Source organism: Octopus sinensis, linkage group LG20 (assembly GCF_006345805.1).
Source record: "Octopus sinensis linkage group LG20, ASM634580v1, whole genome shotgun sequence".
NCBI lineage: Eukaryota > Metazoa > Mollusca > Cephalopoda > Octopoda > Octopodidae > Octopus > Octopus sinensis.
Window position 1 is genome coordinate 24,703,494 of NC_043016.1, and position 14,923 is coordinate 24,718,416.

A 14,923-nucleotide genomic window follows, 5' to 3' on the forward strand; every position below is an offset into this window, starting at 1 on the left:
CAAGAAATCAGACTTAAGACAAGAAAGCATTTCACAAAACTCATGATGAAGGTATCAAGTTAAATCCATGTATAGGCTCTAAAGCAAAGAAAAAAGTACTTAAGTTGAAATACAACATTAAATACATAATTATAAATAGAAATGTTGAATACATAACTATAAAGAGAGATGTAAAATTTTACTTCCTAAATCAAAGAATCATTTCAAATGAATAAAATCTAAACTAAACCAACCAACCACCATATCAAATTATATTAAAACTGCAACTGATCAAATGTGATAATATTGGTTTCAAATTTTGGCACAAGACCAGCAATTTTGGGAGTAAACTGATTACATCAACCCCAATATTCAACTGGTACTTATTTTATCTACCCTGAAAGGATGAAAGGCAAAGTCGACCTTGGCACAATTTGAACTCAGACAGACAAAAAGCTGCTGAGCATTTTGCCTAGCATGCTAACAATTCTGCCAGATCGCTGCCTTTAATCAAATGTGATAATATCAAAACTACAAATATATGATATGGATTGTGACAGATGCAACATGTTTTTTTTATTTGGTTAAATTTCATATTTAAAAAAGAGGAAATATTTCTATCCTAATATAACCTCGACAGTAAATGTAATTTTTTATAAGGGCAATAATTTTTAACAAAAAAAATTCTTTTCCATGTTTAATACAATAAGTTAAATTTTAACTATTGTTAATTTTACATTCCTAAAACTCACAGTTGGGTCATCCTTCCCAAGTGCTTTCTCTCTGATTTCCAGAGAAGAATGGAGACATGACATGGCTAGTTTTATTGATCCCAAATCCCTGTAAAAACCAAACAGAATCAGAGGGGTCAAACAATTTAAAATATATTTATATCAAAGCTAAATACAGGGTTGGTAAGCTTTGGATGTAAAGCAGTTGGGTAAAGGGTTTTTTGTAATTCAAGGAAAGAAGGGAAAAAGTTAAATTTAAAACAACCGAAACATATAAATTATATTTTAATACGTAAAGATATAAAGAGAAGATAAAAGAGAAGTCTGATTTCTTCTGTGCTGTTATTAAAGAAATTTATAGGAAAAAAATTAACTGTTTCATTGGTTGTAAGCCTCTTGAAATAGCACTATTCAACTATATTTGTTTAAAATACTTTTTGTTTTAGAGATCAACAGAAAGGAATTTGTAAATACCACATGAAGGTTGGTGAAGGAGGAAAAGTTTTAAACATCTCTCAAAAAATGTTAAAATGAAAAAAAAAATTTTTTTTGAATAAAGTAATGAAGGTACAAAAAAATGGTGTAAGATGCAGAAAATCTGGAAGCAAGGGAAGGAAAATGTAATGTCAAAAGATAATCACAAATTTCAATAACAAAAAAGGTAATACAAATTTCAACATCACAGAATTTTAAAAGATTATGAAATTGTCTTTGAAAATTTACAGAGTATTCCAAATTCAGACATAAAACTTAAGTTTGAATGAATCTAAAAGTAGCTTAATATTTCTAATTATGAAACATTAAGTAAAAATTTGTGAACAACTGTTTTTAAATCTTAATAAACTTTAAATTTGATACATAATTTAAACAATTTTCTTAAATTGATTTATATAAATTTATGAGCAGTAAATAATATAGCATGAAAGAAAATGCTTATAAAAAAACAAAAACAAAAAAAGAATATTATGTACCTGTAAACGAGAGCCAAAATATTCAACATAGTGGCAACATCAGGGTGATCATGACCACTATTTTTCTCAAGATCTTCAAGAGCTTGCTTGCAAAGAGGCACTGCAACTTCATAACGGCCTTGAGAAGCATATTGTATGACAAGGTTGTGTAGCGTACGAAGCCGAGCTGGAATTTCATAGCCACCACTAGCTGCTTGAGCCATGGCATTGGGCTGAGTTGGAGAAAGTACTGAAAAAAAAGAAAATAAATTTTAATAGAAAATTAAGTAAATTAAGCATCATTTAATTCCTATCAAAACCTGGAAAAGATGAACAATCAATCCTTATTGTAGAGCTGATTAAACTTGTGACTACAACACTAAGCTGTTAAGATGTGACGCAAACAGATTTAATTTACTAAGCTGCAGAAGAGGTTCTGTCTTAAAGATATCTTAACTGTTTGCAGAAAGATGTGTACTCTTGTTTCTATGTCACATTCATTTCACCACTTTTGTTTTTACAGAATCACCATCACTGTCATCATATTACATCACCAACACTAGAAGAGAAACTATTCCATGTGAGGAAGAGAACTTAAAGAGCCACCCTCTACTTTGAGAACAGCTAGAATGTGGTACTGCATAAAGACTTCAAGTTTCATCGTTATACTTCATTTTTGACAGGTTTTCTAAAGCTGGATGCTCTACCAATCACCAAACACTTTACAGAATGTGCTGGCTATATTTTATCATAATAATGGTAAGATACAAAATCTCAAAATTAAAGAATACTATACACAGTTAATTTTCTACGGTTTTTCTGAAAATAGAGACGCATCACAGGGTTTGTATTACAATAGTATTACTTAATTTTAAAATATTTTAAGTGACATGCACATATGACACTATACTGAACTATCAAGCAAGTCCCAATGTCAAAGGTGGGAATTCCTTCAATGGCAGCTGAAATGTCATCTGTATTCAAAATCTCTAAAACCAAAACAGTAATTTTATCTAAGTCATATACATATGAGTGTGTGCTATAAAACACTATTCTTCTAGATACATATGTATCAAACAAGTTTTTATAAACTTCATTTCATTATTGAAACTAAAAAAGGTACCCTTACTCAATCTGATAGCTTGTACTGAAAGAAATGGCAGCCAAATCATCTTCAAATCACACCCATATTGAAAACAAAACAAAACAAAGGACTTATAGGACAATGTAGTCCTAACTATACATAGAAAAAAAAGTCTGCTTTGCATCTAAATTACTACAACTACATTTACATCCAAACTTCTGTGATAAAAATTATTACAATAATATTTTAAGGTCATCTAATATTTTGAATAAGGAATAATGCTAATTTTAATCAGACTAAAAAAGCATATATGTACATTATCATGTAATAAATGTATGAATGAAAGTGCAAAGGGTTAAAGCAAAACTTCAATTAAAATATTATATAAATCTATCAGTACCTTCTGGTTGACCACTATCATCATCATCATCAGGAAAACCTAAATCGAGGGATGACTGATCATTCTCTTTTTCCTCATTCTGTTAAAAGAAAAATAATATGCACAGTAATTCTAATAATAATAAGTTTCAAATTTGGGCACAAGGTCAACAATTTCAGGAGTTGGGTAAAGGTTGATTAGATCAATCCCAGTGCTCAGCTGGTACTTATTTTATTGACTCAGAGAGGCTGAAATCAAAGCTGACCATGGCAGCTTTTGAACATAGAATATAAAGTTGGAAGAAATGCTGCCAAACATTTTGTCTAGCATGCTAATGATTCTGCCAGGGTACCAATAAAAATGTTTGGTCTTTTTATAAGAAAAGAATGAGTTAAATGTTAAAGAGAAGCTTTTGGTTATATAAAGTCTTGTTAGCTGACTTCAGTTCTAGTTTATGATAATTTAAACCTTATAATACTTTCAACTTCTATTAAATGCCTTTGGGGAAAGTAACTACAATCACTGATAGCCACTTCATATAAAGCAAGCATATCTATTTCACTAATAAATGGGATGAAGATTGGTTAGTTGGTTGATAAACATGAGATGCATTTAGGGTTTGTGTCAGAAGAAGCAACTATTGATGCCAGGAAAATGAACCAGACAATATAGAACTGAGATTATGTGTGTGCGCGCACGTGTTGTGTGCTTGTGACAGGCTTCTTTCAGTTTCTGTTCACTGGGATTATAGCAGAAGTTACCTTCCCAAGATGCAACATAATAGGAATGAACTGGAAACCATGTAGTTGGAAATAGCCTTATGTGTAAGCCATGCTAGTATTGAAAAACAGACATCAAATGAAAGAACCCTCTCATCTTCCCTTTACCCATAACACTCTGCTTTCCCTTCCTATCTCTTACTAAAAATGGCTGGAATGCCTTTGATCACACGTCAGCTCAATTAGAGATGACTTGATGCTGAACACCAACTACAAGAGAAGTTCTTAAACATAAGCAAGACTGTAACTAGTATTCGCTGGCCTAGGGAAGGTCTTTGACAATGTGCCACAACTGTAGTCTAGTGGTCACTCAAAAAAGTAGGTGAAGATGAATGGATAGTGAAAGGTATGCAAGCCTTGTCAGAGATGTCAGCATGGTGTGAGTAAGCAACAAGTTCAGCAAGAAATTTAGTATGCTGGTAAATGTTAATTAGAGCTCAGATCCCAACACTTTTGTTTATTATACATTTCCAATCCTAACAGATGAGATTAAGACAGGCTGTCTATGGAAACATGTATGTTGATGAACTAGTTCTCAGTTGAAGAAATTTCAAACGTAGAAGTAATGCCTAGAATTGAGAGGCAAATGAAACAAAAGCTTAAGCTTTAGTTAACAGAAAAGAAGACAGGACTGTATGTTGAGCACAGATGCTTTACAGATGGCAGCAGAGAAACAGGAATTCAATACAGTGTATTTAATGTGTGCGGAGCACAAGAAATGCAATGGGATCAAAGGTAAATTGGATAAAAAAGGAGTATTTAGCAGCAAAAGTAACCACGGAAAATTCTTTCAAATGTTCAGAGTTCATTAGAAGCAATTAAAGTTTCTCTTAACTAGGATACCTAATCAAAGCAGAGGAAAGTCTTGTCTTCCAAAGAGATAGAAGCCTCAGTAAGAATGGGGTAGAAAAAAGTTCAAGAAGCTATTAACTCTGCTGGTAACAAAGAGATTCTTGCTCTGCATAAGAGGAAGATTGTATGATACTGGTGTATGTACTGTGATGCTGTATGGCAGCAAAGCATGGACACCGAATGTGAGGGATTAGCTTAAAAGTCAAAAGGACAATATATTGTCCTCTGAAACTATGATGCACTCTATTGCTACTCTGTATATTACCAAAACTCTCTGAACTGCATATATTATAGGGAGAAGGAAAATGAAGTTTAAATAGAATCACTAGGTAACAGATAACGAGACATCAATGTTTTTTGGTGTTTTTTTGATAGGTAGTCATACATAAAAGTCATATTTAAAATATCAAAGGTAGATGAAAGTCACTTAGTTAATTGCTTTGATTAGTTTTGAGTTAAGTTTACTTAAATAACTTTAGATGAATATATGAAGGTATAATTCTACATTATTAATGAAGAAATATATAATACAAAATCAGTTCCCATAACATGCATAACATGCATATACAAAATGCTACTCACTACCTGGGCTTCATTAGTGTCGTATTTCTTCATTTCATTCATAAATTCTAGGTGCTTCTTTTCTTCTTCTATTGTTGCTACCTTTTGTTCACTCAAAAGCAGTTTCTGCTGTGCATTTGCTAATTCATCTCTAAGCCAAGCATTTTCTTGGCACAGCCGTCGAACCTGGGCTCGGAGTTTCTGCTTTTCAGCTTCAGTTGTCTGCAGGTGATTGGCAAGAGACATCATCACCTATAAAAAATATATATAAACATATATAAATTATATAAAAACCTGTTAATATTATATACAATAGAAAAGTATTTTAAATAATCATACTGTCAGTTCAAACATATTAAAATGTGTTTATAATGGTAACAATGTTGTGCTAATTTCTAGCATGGCTTTGCAATACATTGCTTTGTATAAAACATTTCATTCTAGTCTAAAATTAATTTTCTTTCTAGTTATATCATCCTTGTCTCAAATGTGTCGGTTTCAATTAAATATCAATCAGTGGGTACCACTAATGCACAGGAGATAAATATTCAGTTTCAGAGTTTAATTGCAGTAAAGGATGAATTGAATGAAGAAAATATTTCTATTTTGTTTTATCTCAGTGATAAACACATGGGTTTTATTTCACTTTATTTTTTTATCATTTGTCAACTGGTTAACTATTTGAACCAATTAACTAACTGATTGTTCAATCAATCAACTAGGTTTGTCGAAGTCTTTTAGTTGCTATTCACAACTTCATCTATGATAAGCCTTATCTGGATATTTAAACTTATGTACACATTACTACTCAGTATTTAATTAATAGGTTGTAAGTTGAATACTGAATAGAAACATTTATATAAGTTTTAACTGTGTGTATAAACTATGTATGTGAACTTGTAAGTATATTGTTTATTAAAACTATTAGTGCTTTCATGAAATTCAGACACAGTGAAAGTACCTTAGCAGCTGACTGCTTTTGATGTACACACATCAAAGAGACAGACGCAGAGGGAGAAAGAGGCAACAAAAACATAGTACTAATTATAGTAGGTGTTTTGAAGATTGCCAGTTATACTTTAAATTTTATGGACTATTACCCCTCATCTTTTGAATTTAACCCTGTGTTGTCATCATCTTTATGTGTCCTATTACTAAATGTATACAAGTTTCTAAGATAGGTTTGAACACAGAACTTTTATTTTTGATAAAGAATTTAATACCATATTAAATCTTAACAATTAATTAATATGGAATTGTATCTAAAAATAGATGCAAGCTTCTAATTTGCCTTTCATCATTAAACAAAACAAAAACAAAATGGATATAAAATGTAAGTAATAAAATATCTATCCAGCATAAAAAAGGAAAACGAGGACAATGTATTTTTAACTAATCTATAACAGAAATATATTGGATCTAAGCAATCAATTCCATTAACACTTCATACCAATCTACTTGAGATCAACTCTGGTTTTAACAACAGCTGATCCTAGTGTGTTCAAACAATTTAAAACCGGATTCAATTTTACATAACTTTTTGCTAAATTTACGTGACAAATAAGAGTTCAATATGAAGTTAATTATTTTACTTATTCACAAGCAATTTCCGATTATTCTCAAAATTCAATTAAAACTTGTAATCAATGTATATGATTAAAAGTTTGATAACAAAACGTGTCTTAAGAACAAAGCAAAGGAAAGAACCTAAAATTAAGACCAGTTAAGAACTAAATCTATTTTGACCTTACATTCACCAAAACTTGGCTTCCATATCTGATAAACTAATAGAAAGTTATATTACTTTTTAACATGAATAAGTACCAAAATGTGTGTGTATATATATGGAACAAATGGAAAATACACACATGGTATGTTGCTAAATCCTCATCAGTTATCCAAAGAATCATAATTTCACACCTCTAATGATAATATTGTTCACCTTTGGTGGTGGCAGCAACAAGAAGCCATTGGTAAATAGTGAATGAACAAGGGACAGAGATGAAAACAAACATGACAGAATGTGAACATAAAAACAAAAAGAAATAAATATATATTATACAGACAAAATATGGCCTTGTGGCTGTAATATGAGTTGAATGTATGGGTAACACCAGGGAAAAGTGTTCTAAAGGACTGGGAATGAAAAAGCAAATGAGACAACAAAGCATGTTGAAAGTGGGCAACAAGAGAAACACGACTGATCACCTTGGCAATCAGGTGTAAAAAGGAAATAGAGAAGAGAGGTTAGGATGACCACAAGTCATGAGGCAGTGGAAGAAAAAGTGGTCGAGGGCAGTGAGAGAGAGCAATGGAGAGTGAAGGAGGGAGAGGGAGAGAGAGAGAGAGACAAAAGAGAGAGAAAAGGAAACAGAAATAGACATTGCACAAAAAAAATGTTCACTGAATGAGTAAAAAATATGTTCCAAAACTTATATCTAGAGACATAATTAAAATCTCATTTAATTATGTGAAATCTCAGACTACAACATAATATAAATAGTAGTAAAGATTGTTTGCAATCATAACATGGCAGTCCTAGTTTAGGACAAATGCTTCTGTAATTCAGCCCCAGGAAACATCTCACGTTGGGAGATTTAAAAATTGTAATCTATATAAAGATGAGAATGTGCGTCTATCTGTCTGTGTGAATCCCTAAAACTTGAGAACTACACAACCAATTTCATACATGCCTTACTTAGGGTCCATGTAGTGTCATAGGCCAAAACTGTTTTTAACTTCTTGCTTAATGCGAGCCCACAGCAATATCATATCTTCTCCACTATTTCAGTATTACATGTCAAAAGTGAAAGAATAACATCTCTCTATTGTAATGTCAGATACTTTCACTTTAATAGTAAAACTATTATCTCACATATATACATACATAAATACATATAATATATATTATTATGTATGTGTATATATATATATATATATATATATGTATACATCTGCACAAATGTATATATATAGATGTACATGTAATATGTACACATATATACATCCATAGGTGCATGTGTAGCTGTGTGGTAAGAAACTTGGTTCCAAAACACATGGTCCTGGGTTTAGTCTCACTGTGTGGTGACTTGGCATGTGTCTTCTGCTACAGCCTCAGACCAACCAAAGCCTTGTCAGTAGATTTCGTAGACAGAAATTCAAAGAAATCAATCGTATATATATGTATGTATATATGTAAGTGTATGTGTGTGTCTTTGTCTCTGTGTTTCTCCCTCATCACTGTTGTTCGTTTATTTACATCCCCATAACTTACTGGTTTCACAAGAAGAAACTGATAGAATAAGTGACAGGCTTATCAAAATAAAAAAAAAGCTCTAGGCAGTGTCTCATATTTTTCTTTGCCCACTCAGTTCTACTGCACCGATCCTAATGAAATTTAATACACAAAATCCAAGCCTAGGGAGAAGGGTAATGATGTTATCAACCATAGGTAATTGACACACATCAAGAAATATTCTCAAAGTTTCCACTTCTCATGAGCATTCTAAGACCCCCTAATGGCATCTGTAACTCCCAAATTTTAGTAATTTTTTATGATCCAAAACTAGGTCAAAAGTACTGAATGGATCGTTATGAAATTATATTCTATGCATAAGGGCCATAACCCCTATAAAAATTCATATATCCTGGCTGTTGATGAAATTTTAACCATAGATATTAGACACAAATGAAGTAATATTTCTAAAATTTCATCTTAGAAGTTACACAGACCCCTTCATGGGGACTTAACACCCACAATTTAGTCATTTTATCTAAGCAAAGACGAATAAACATGTACTCTTGGAAGCTGTAGGGTCACCCGAGCATAAAAGATGAGCGTTATTTGTAATTCAATGGTACAACAGTGTAAGAGTTTGCTTTGAGATATACTTAGATTGTGATTTCTGCAATGTGGTGCATAAATTGTCGAGTAAATGAGAGGCATCTTTGCCTCCACTGATTCAGTTGCAAAGTGCTCAGTAAAGTTATTTCATTGCAGACCTCCTTTCAGTCTTTTTATTATCACTGGGTCACACAGTCTCCAGATGGTAACATTGATTTCAAGGCCTTCCGAAATGAGTGACTGGTTATTCAAAGACTTATAGATTGTAAATTTATTCTGTCCAGTTACCAATCGGTATAGTGGTCATTTGCAAACTCCAGGTGACACTTTCATTTCTCCTTAGCCCTCACGTCACACAGTTGTTAATGTTTATTTGAGTTAGGTCATGCCCTTCCAATTGCTATAGATCCGTAATGCATCTTACGGCTGTGCCTGTCACCTGTATGGTAAGGAATCCTACATTGGGAGTGGTAACAACTAGGGTAGGGTAGCTGACTGCTTATTGTGATCATTCGTGTTTTGGTTTCCTATAACTTTGCTCTCTTTAACAAACCCAGTGAACATACATATATTTCCTATTTCAAAGAAATTCAAACAATAGATATAAGAACCAAGTTAAAAAGATTCTCAATAATTTGAGTTCTCTAGTTGACATTAAGACACCCACCCACAATAGGGGCCCTAACTCCCACATTTTAGAGCTCAATGACTTCCATTTTTCATGAGAAAAATTCTTTTAACAGGTTCTATAAGACTGGAATTTTGGAATCTGCACATAAAGATCAGTAGTATGGGATACATGTGTCATGATTAGAATTTTTCTAGGGTGTGTAAAGAGGGAAAGAACCCTAATCTGCAATTTTGATGAAATTCGAATCATAGGTATTCCAGTTAATTAGAGAAAATATAAAAGAAAAGTCTAATTCTTCAGTTGCATGTAACACGGGCAACACCGGGTATCTCTGCTAGTTTTATAATACAAATATTTTACTAAAATCTTAATTGTACAGTAAATTAACTGAAACAAAGATAATCTACTAATTATAAATACAAATCATGAAAAAGTTAACCAATATAATACAAATTTGTTAACTACTCCAACTGGTATTTTAAACAAGGATTTCCATATAATTCTATAATGGACAACAGAATTGTGATTTCTATTTTCTACTCAAAAATCGTCCCATATAAGAATATCCAAGGTTGAGACCATATCTATTATTTAGTTTTCAGTATAATAGTTTAACAACAGAAAGTATTAGCAAGGCTGTTAGCAGAAACTGATAGTAATGTTTAATTAAATGCAAAAACAAATGTTCAAATGAATGTTAACAATGAAGTATCAATAACTACAAATCTTTTGAATCTCTTCACTCTGTCAGAGAACACAGAACGAAAGTCTTCTACTAAAAGGCATTTTGATGAACAGCATTACACATTCAGCTCAGTTGCCAGATTACCTCAGCTTATTTTATTGCTTCTAATCTACTGTAAATGCAACAGCATTAATGGCTTCCTCCCCAACTTACTCTTAACTGGCAATCATATTACTTATTGTTATCATTGTGATCATGATTGTCATGACTGTTGTTATGATCATATCATTATTGTCATCACCCTCTGCCTCCTCCTTATCATCATCATCCCTATTTGCCCATTTTCTATGCTGATATAGAGTTAAACTAGCAAATTTTTAACCCAGGGAGTAGTGCCCTTTTGGGAACATTGTGAGTTCATAAGAAAGTGGAAAACGTCAAGGAAGTAGTAGTGTTATATCCTCCATACTCCTCCCACCCACCATGTTATAGGGGGCACTGGATATTTAGAGAGACCATAATTCTTCTTAGGAATAAACTATTCAGACCAGGTAAAATACTTATATTTTAAACAAATTCTCAAAAATTTCTTTGTCGGGTTTAGAATAATTCAGTGAGCAGGAACATGTTTGATTATACACCAACATCCAGTAAGTTCACACCAATCTTAGTAGTTTCCATAAAAATTTAGCATAAGAGTACTAACCCATGCAAATATTTAAAATGGGACACATGCTGATGGGATAATATAAGAAACTATGAATTATAAACCAGTGAGCCAAATTAGCTATTGCTTGATTAAAATAATGGTTTTTCTTAGATATAAGGAAGGGTTATTTGTGAAACACTCATTATTTAGCAAACAGGAGGTACTGACCTATGGAGGTTGAGACTAAGTTTTACAATTCAGTAAAACAGCATCATTACAACATCTGAACAGTGAGTATCAAATGTCTTGAATCTGACTATTCATGTCAAACTATCATAGCTGTTAGCTCACATCATCTTCATATTCAGTATGTATCATTTATATGTTTGAGCTATCACAGACTTCATAAATATCAAGTAACATTTAGAAAAAACAAATTTATATCTAAAATACTATGGGCTCAAGTTATTCTATAGTAATTACCACTTTTGAAACTAACCTTCCCACTAAACAGAGTTGATACATATTTTCTAATTAGGTAATGAGCAATAAACAATGTGTCTTAATAGTAGATAAGACCAGATGTACTAAAAGTTTTGAAACTGAACTATGAACAAGCCAACAATGGAATCTCCTTAGATGCAGCAAAATATCCCCCAAATTTTTAACCTTAAAAATATAAGAAGGACATGTTGGACACTAGTTCTAGATAGGCTGAGTAATAGCTGCCTTTTAATAAGAGATCTTTCTGTTCTATCAAAGCTGGCATAGAGCTAAACTATGAATGACTTCATTCTTTTCTCAAAAGATATCCCTACAAGAAAGCCTAGAAAATAACACCTGGAATGACTACTCACAGCACTGTGTGGCAATATCTCAACATATATTGTTTTTTAATGGGTTAATCAAAGGTAAGTAGAAAGCAGTGCATCTATTTTCAGAGCCAGCCCAAATGCTTACAGGTAAGAGAACTCTGCTAAAGACATAAAAGGGTCAGTTTCTAGTGTTTAAAACTGGCAAATGTATTAAGTCTACCCAATTTCCCTCGGACAAATTAGGTCAACCTGAGGATACAGAAGAAAATACTTGAGCAATTTTCCTTTTAGCAGGATTTGATCCTGGCATCACATATATGATTGCTAAGCAAATGTCAGCTACATAGAGCCAGGCAACTTATCTATTGCAAATAATCATACAGCTTTGCCTATATTCATGTTAATTACTTTTGATAAGAAGTTCACTTTACAACCAGGTTTCCAAGGTTCAATGTCACTAAGCAAGTGCCTTCAACCATAGCTTCAGGTTGATTGATACCTTGAAAGTATTAATAACCTTGAATACGGACGTTAAACGATGATGATGATGATAGAAGAAAAACATTTATTTATTGAAAATTAATAAGAACACTTGTGAAATCATGTTTCTCTTGAATCAGTGAAAAATTATTCCTAAGAACCTGAAAACCACTGACACTGCTTCCAAAAGTGAGTCCTCAATGGGAGGGAAAAAGTAAAATGAAAAGAAAAGAAAAAAGACAATAGGGTTTAATGATAAAAATCAAAATATTTTTTCCTTAACAGTTAAACATCTTTGTATAATAAAACATAACTTGGACAATTTTTTTAAAAAGATACATCTAATCCATAAGCCAGCAATATTAACAGATAATTTGGGAGATTATACTCAAATAAGATTTCTTAATTCTACATGACACTGTAACAACAGTTTAAGTGGCTTGTTCTAAAAATACAAGTTAAAAGACCATCATAAATAAAAACCTACAAGACACAGGAATACTGGTGCAGAAGTGAAATAGATGATTTTTTATCTACTCAAATAACAGATACAAAATAGCTGTAATAAAATAAACATTCAACATACTTCAAAAGAGAAATTCAATACCATAATCTTAAAACTAAATACAATGAAATATAAAGCATGAGCTTAATTTTATAAAAAAAAAAAATTAATTAAAACAGAAAAAAAATCTTTGCATAGAAAAGGATAGAAAAAATATAAAACAAAAAAGAGGTCGTACCTGAGCTTCTCCAAGCCCCAGTTCAATAGAATCTACAGATTTCTTGAGAATATTTGTTTTCTCTTCCACCAAGTTAGTGTCCCCATTCTCCTTCTTGATGGTCTTCATAGAATTTAGGAGACTATAGAGTATTTGATTATGTTCATTTTTCAGAGTTTCTAATCCCTGAATAACTGTCCTGGTGTTGGAGATAATATCTTCCTGAGATAAGGCAGTCATCTTGCCAATCTCTTCAATTTTCTTTCTGCAAAACAGCAAGAGCAAAAAAATAAAATTAAAAATATTAGAATAACAATAAGAATATGTAAAAAGAACTAAAAGTTTAGAATGTTCTACGTTGGAATAGTAATCTACTAAGATTAATTATTATAAAAGGGACAAAAATTATAGATCAGGAAGACTGGAAAAAAAAAGTTTAGAAATAAATTATCAAGCAGTTTGAAAGAGTAAGAGATGGTCTGATAATGCAGCATTATAAAGTAATCATCTGATTCTAAGAGTAAAACCATAGAAACATTGCTAACACACACACGCAGACAGATGTATGTACACACACATACAGACAAAATGTATACACACACACACAAAATGTATACATACACACACACACACAGAGAAAATGTATACATACACACACACACACACACACAGACAAAATGTATACAAACACACACGCAGACAAAATGTACACACACACACACACACAAATGCATGTACACACACACATGTATGCATGTACACATACACACACACAAATGTATGTACACATACACACACACAAATGTATGTACACATACACACACACAAATGTATGTACACATACACACACAAATGTATGTACATACACACACACCTCCATCCGTTTAGTGTTCACTGCCAGAAGAAAAAAAGCACTTGATATCATAGTAGAGATCAATAATATTTTTTATTTTGGTCAAGTCAGTCTCTTGCTACTCTGAATTTTGCCTGGGTGTGTATGGGTCTTCAGGCAAGTCGTAACTTGCCTAAGACCCTGTGCACCTACAAGCAAAACTCAGAGTAGACAAACTCTGCCAAATTATAAACACACACACACACACACACACACACACAATGCCACAGATCAAAGAAGCTTGAACAAACAACACAAAGATACGATTCAGTAGTAGTAAATTGCAGCGCAGTGTGTGACTGTAAAATATAGGAATTTCTAAAGTGAAATGCACGCGCGCACACACACATGATGTAAAGTCACACATTAACCCTTTAGCATTTAAACTGTGATATCCAACTCAAATATTCTATCAACATCTGGCCTCTTACATCAACCCTACAATGTCATTCTAAAAATATACAATCACATCATTGTCATCCCAAAGCTGTGAGATAATGCATGATTAATTCAAAACAATGTGAATAAATAAACATTATGTTTCACAGAGTAATTTGAATGCTAAAAAGGGTTAAGGAAAACAATTTATAAAAACAAATCTACTGATATTAACTAATAAGGAATACAGAATAAACTAATATGGAATATAGAATGAATATCAAAATATTAGCTTTATTGTTTTTTAATATATAACTAAGATAATATCAACATGTTCTTTGAATCAAGATTTTGAAACTCTAAGAGCAAATAACAAAATATTATAGCCATCCCAAAATAAAGATAAATTTAAATATTAATAAGCAGGCAATTTTAATTTGAAATTTGAATCCCTCCCCATCCCCACCAAAAGCATTGGCGTTTAAAGTTACTGTTGATGTTTGGGTCACACA

General features: G+C 32.2%; 1 protein-coding gene across 26 annotated transcripts in view; it reads right to left on the minus strand.

Annotated features, from left to right (window-relative positions):
• Positions 1-14,923, minus strand: part of LOC115222519 (kinesin light chain) — a 123,027-nt gene that overhangs the window by 48,908 nt on the left and 59,196 nt on the right. For 25 of the 26 annotated variants that reach the window (XM_036511655.1, XM_036511651.1, XM_036511646.1 and 22 more), the window contains 4 exons: positions 13,163-13,406; positions 5,337-5,567; positions 3,145-3,223; positions 1,682-1,910 (listed from right to left, as the gene is read on the minus strand). In XM_036511655.1, coding sequence (XP_036367548.1) covers positions 1,682-1,910; positions 3,145-3,223; positions 5,337-5,567; positions 13,163-13,406 — 783 coding nt within the window. The remainder of the gene's footprint in view (positions 1-1,681; positions 1,911-3,144; positions 3,224-5,336; positions 5,568-13,162; positions 13,407-14,923) is intronic. The other variant, XM_036511637.1, reaches the window with a different exon arrangement.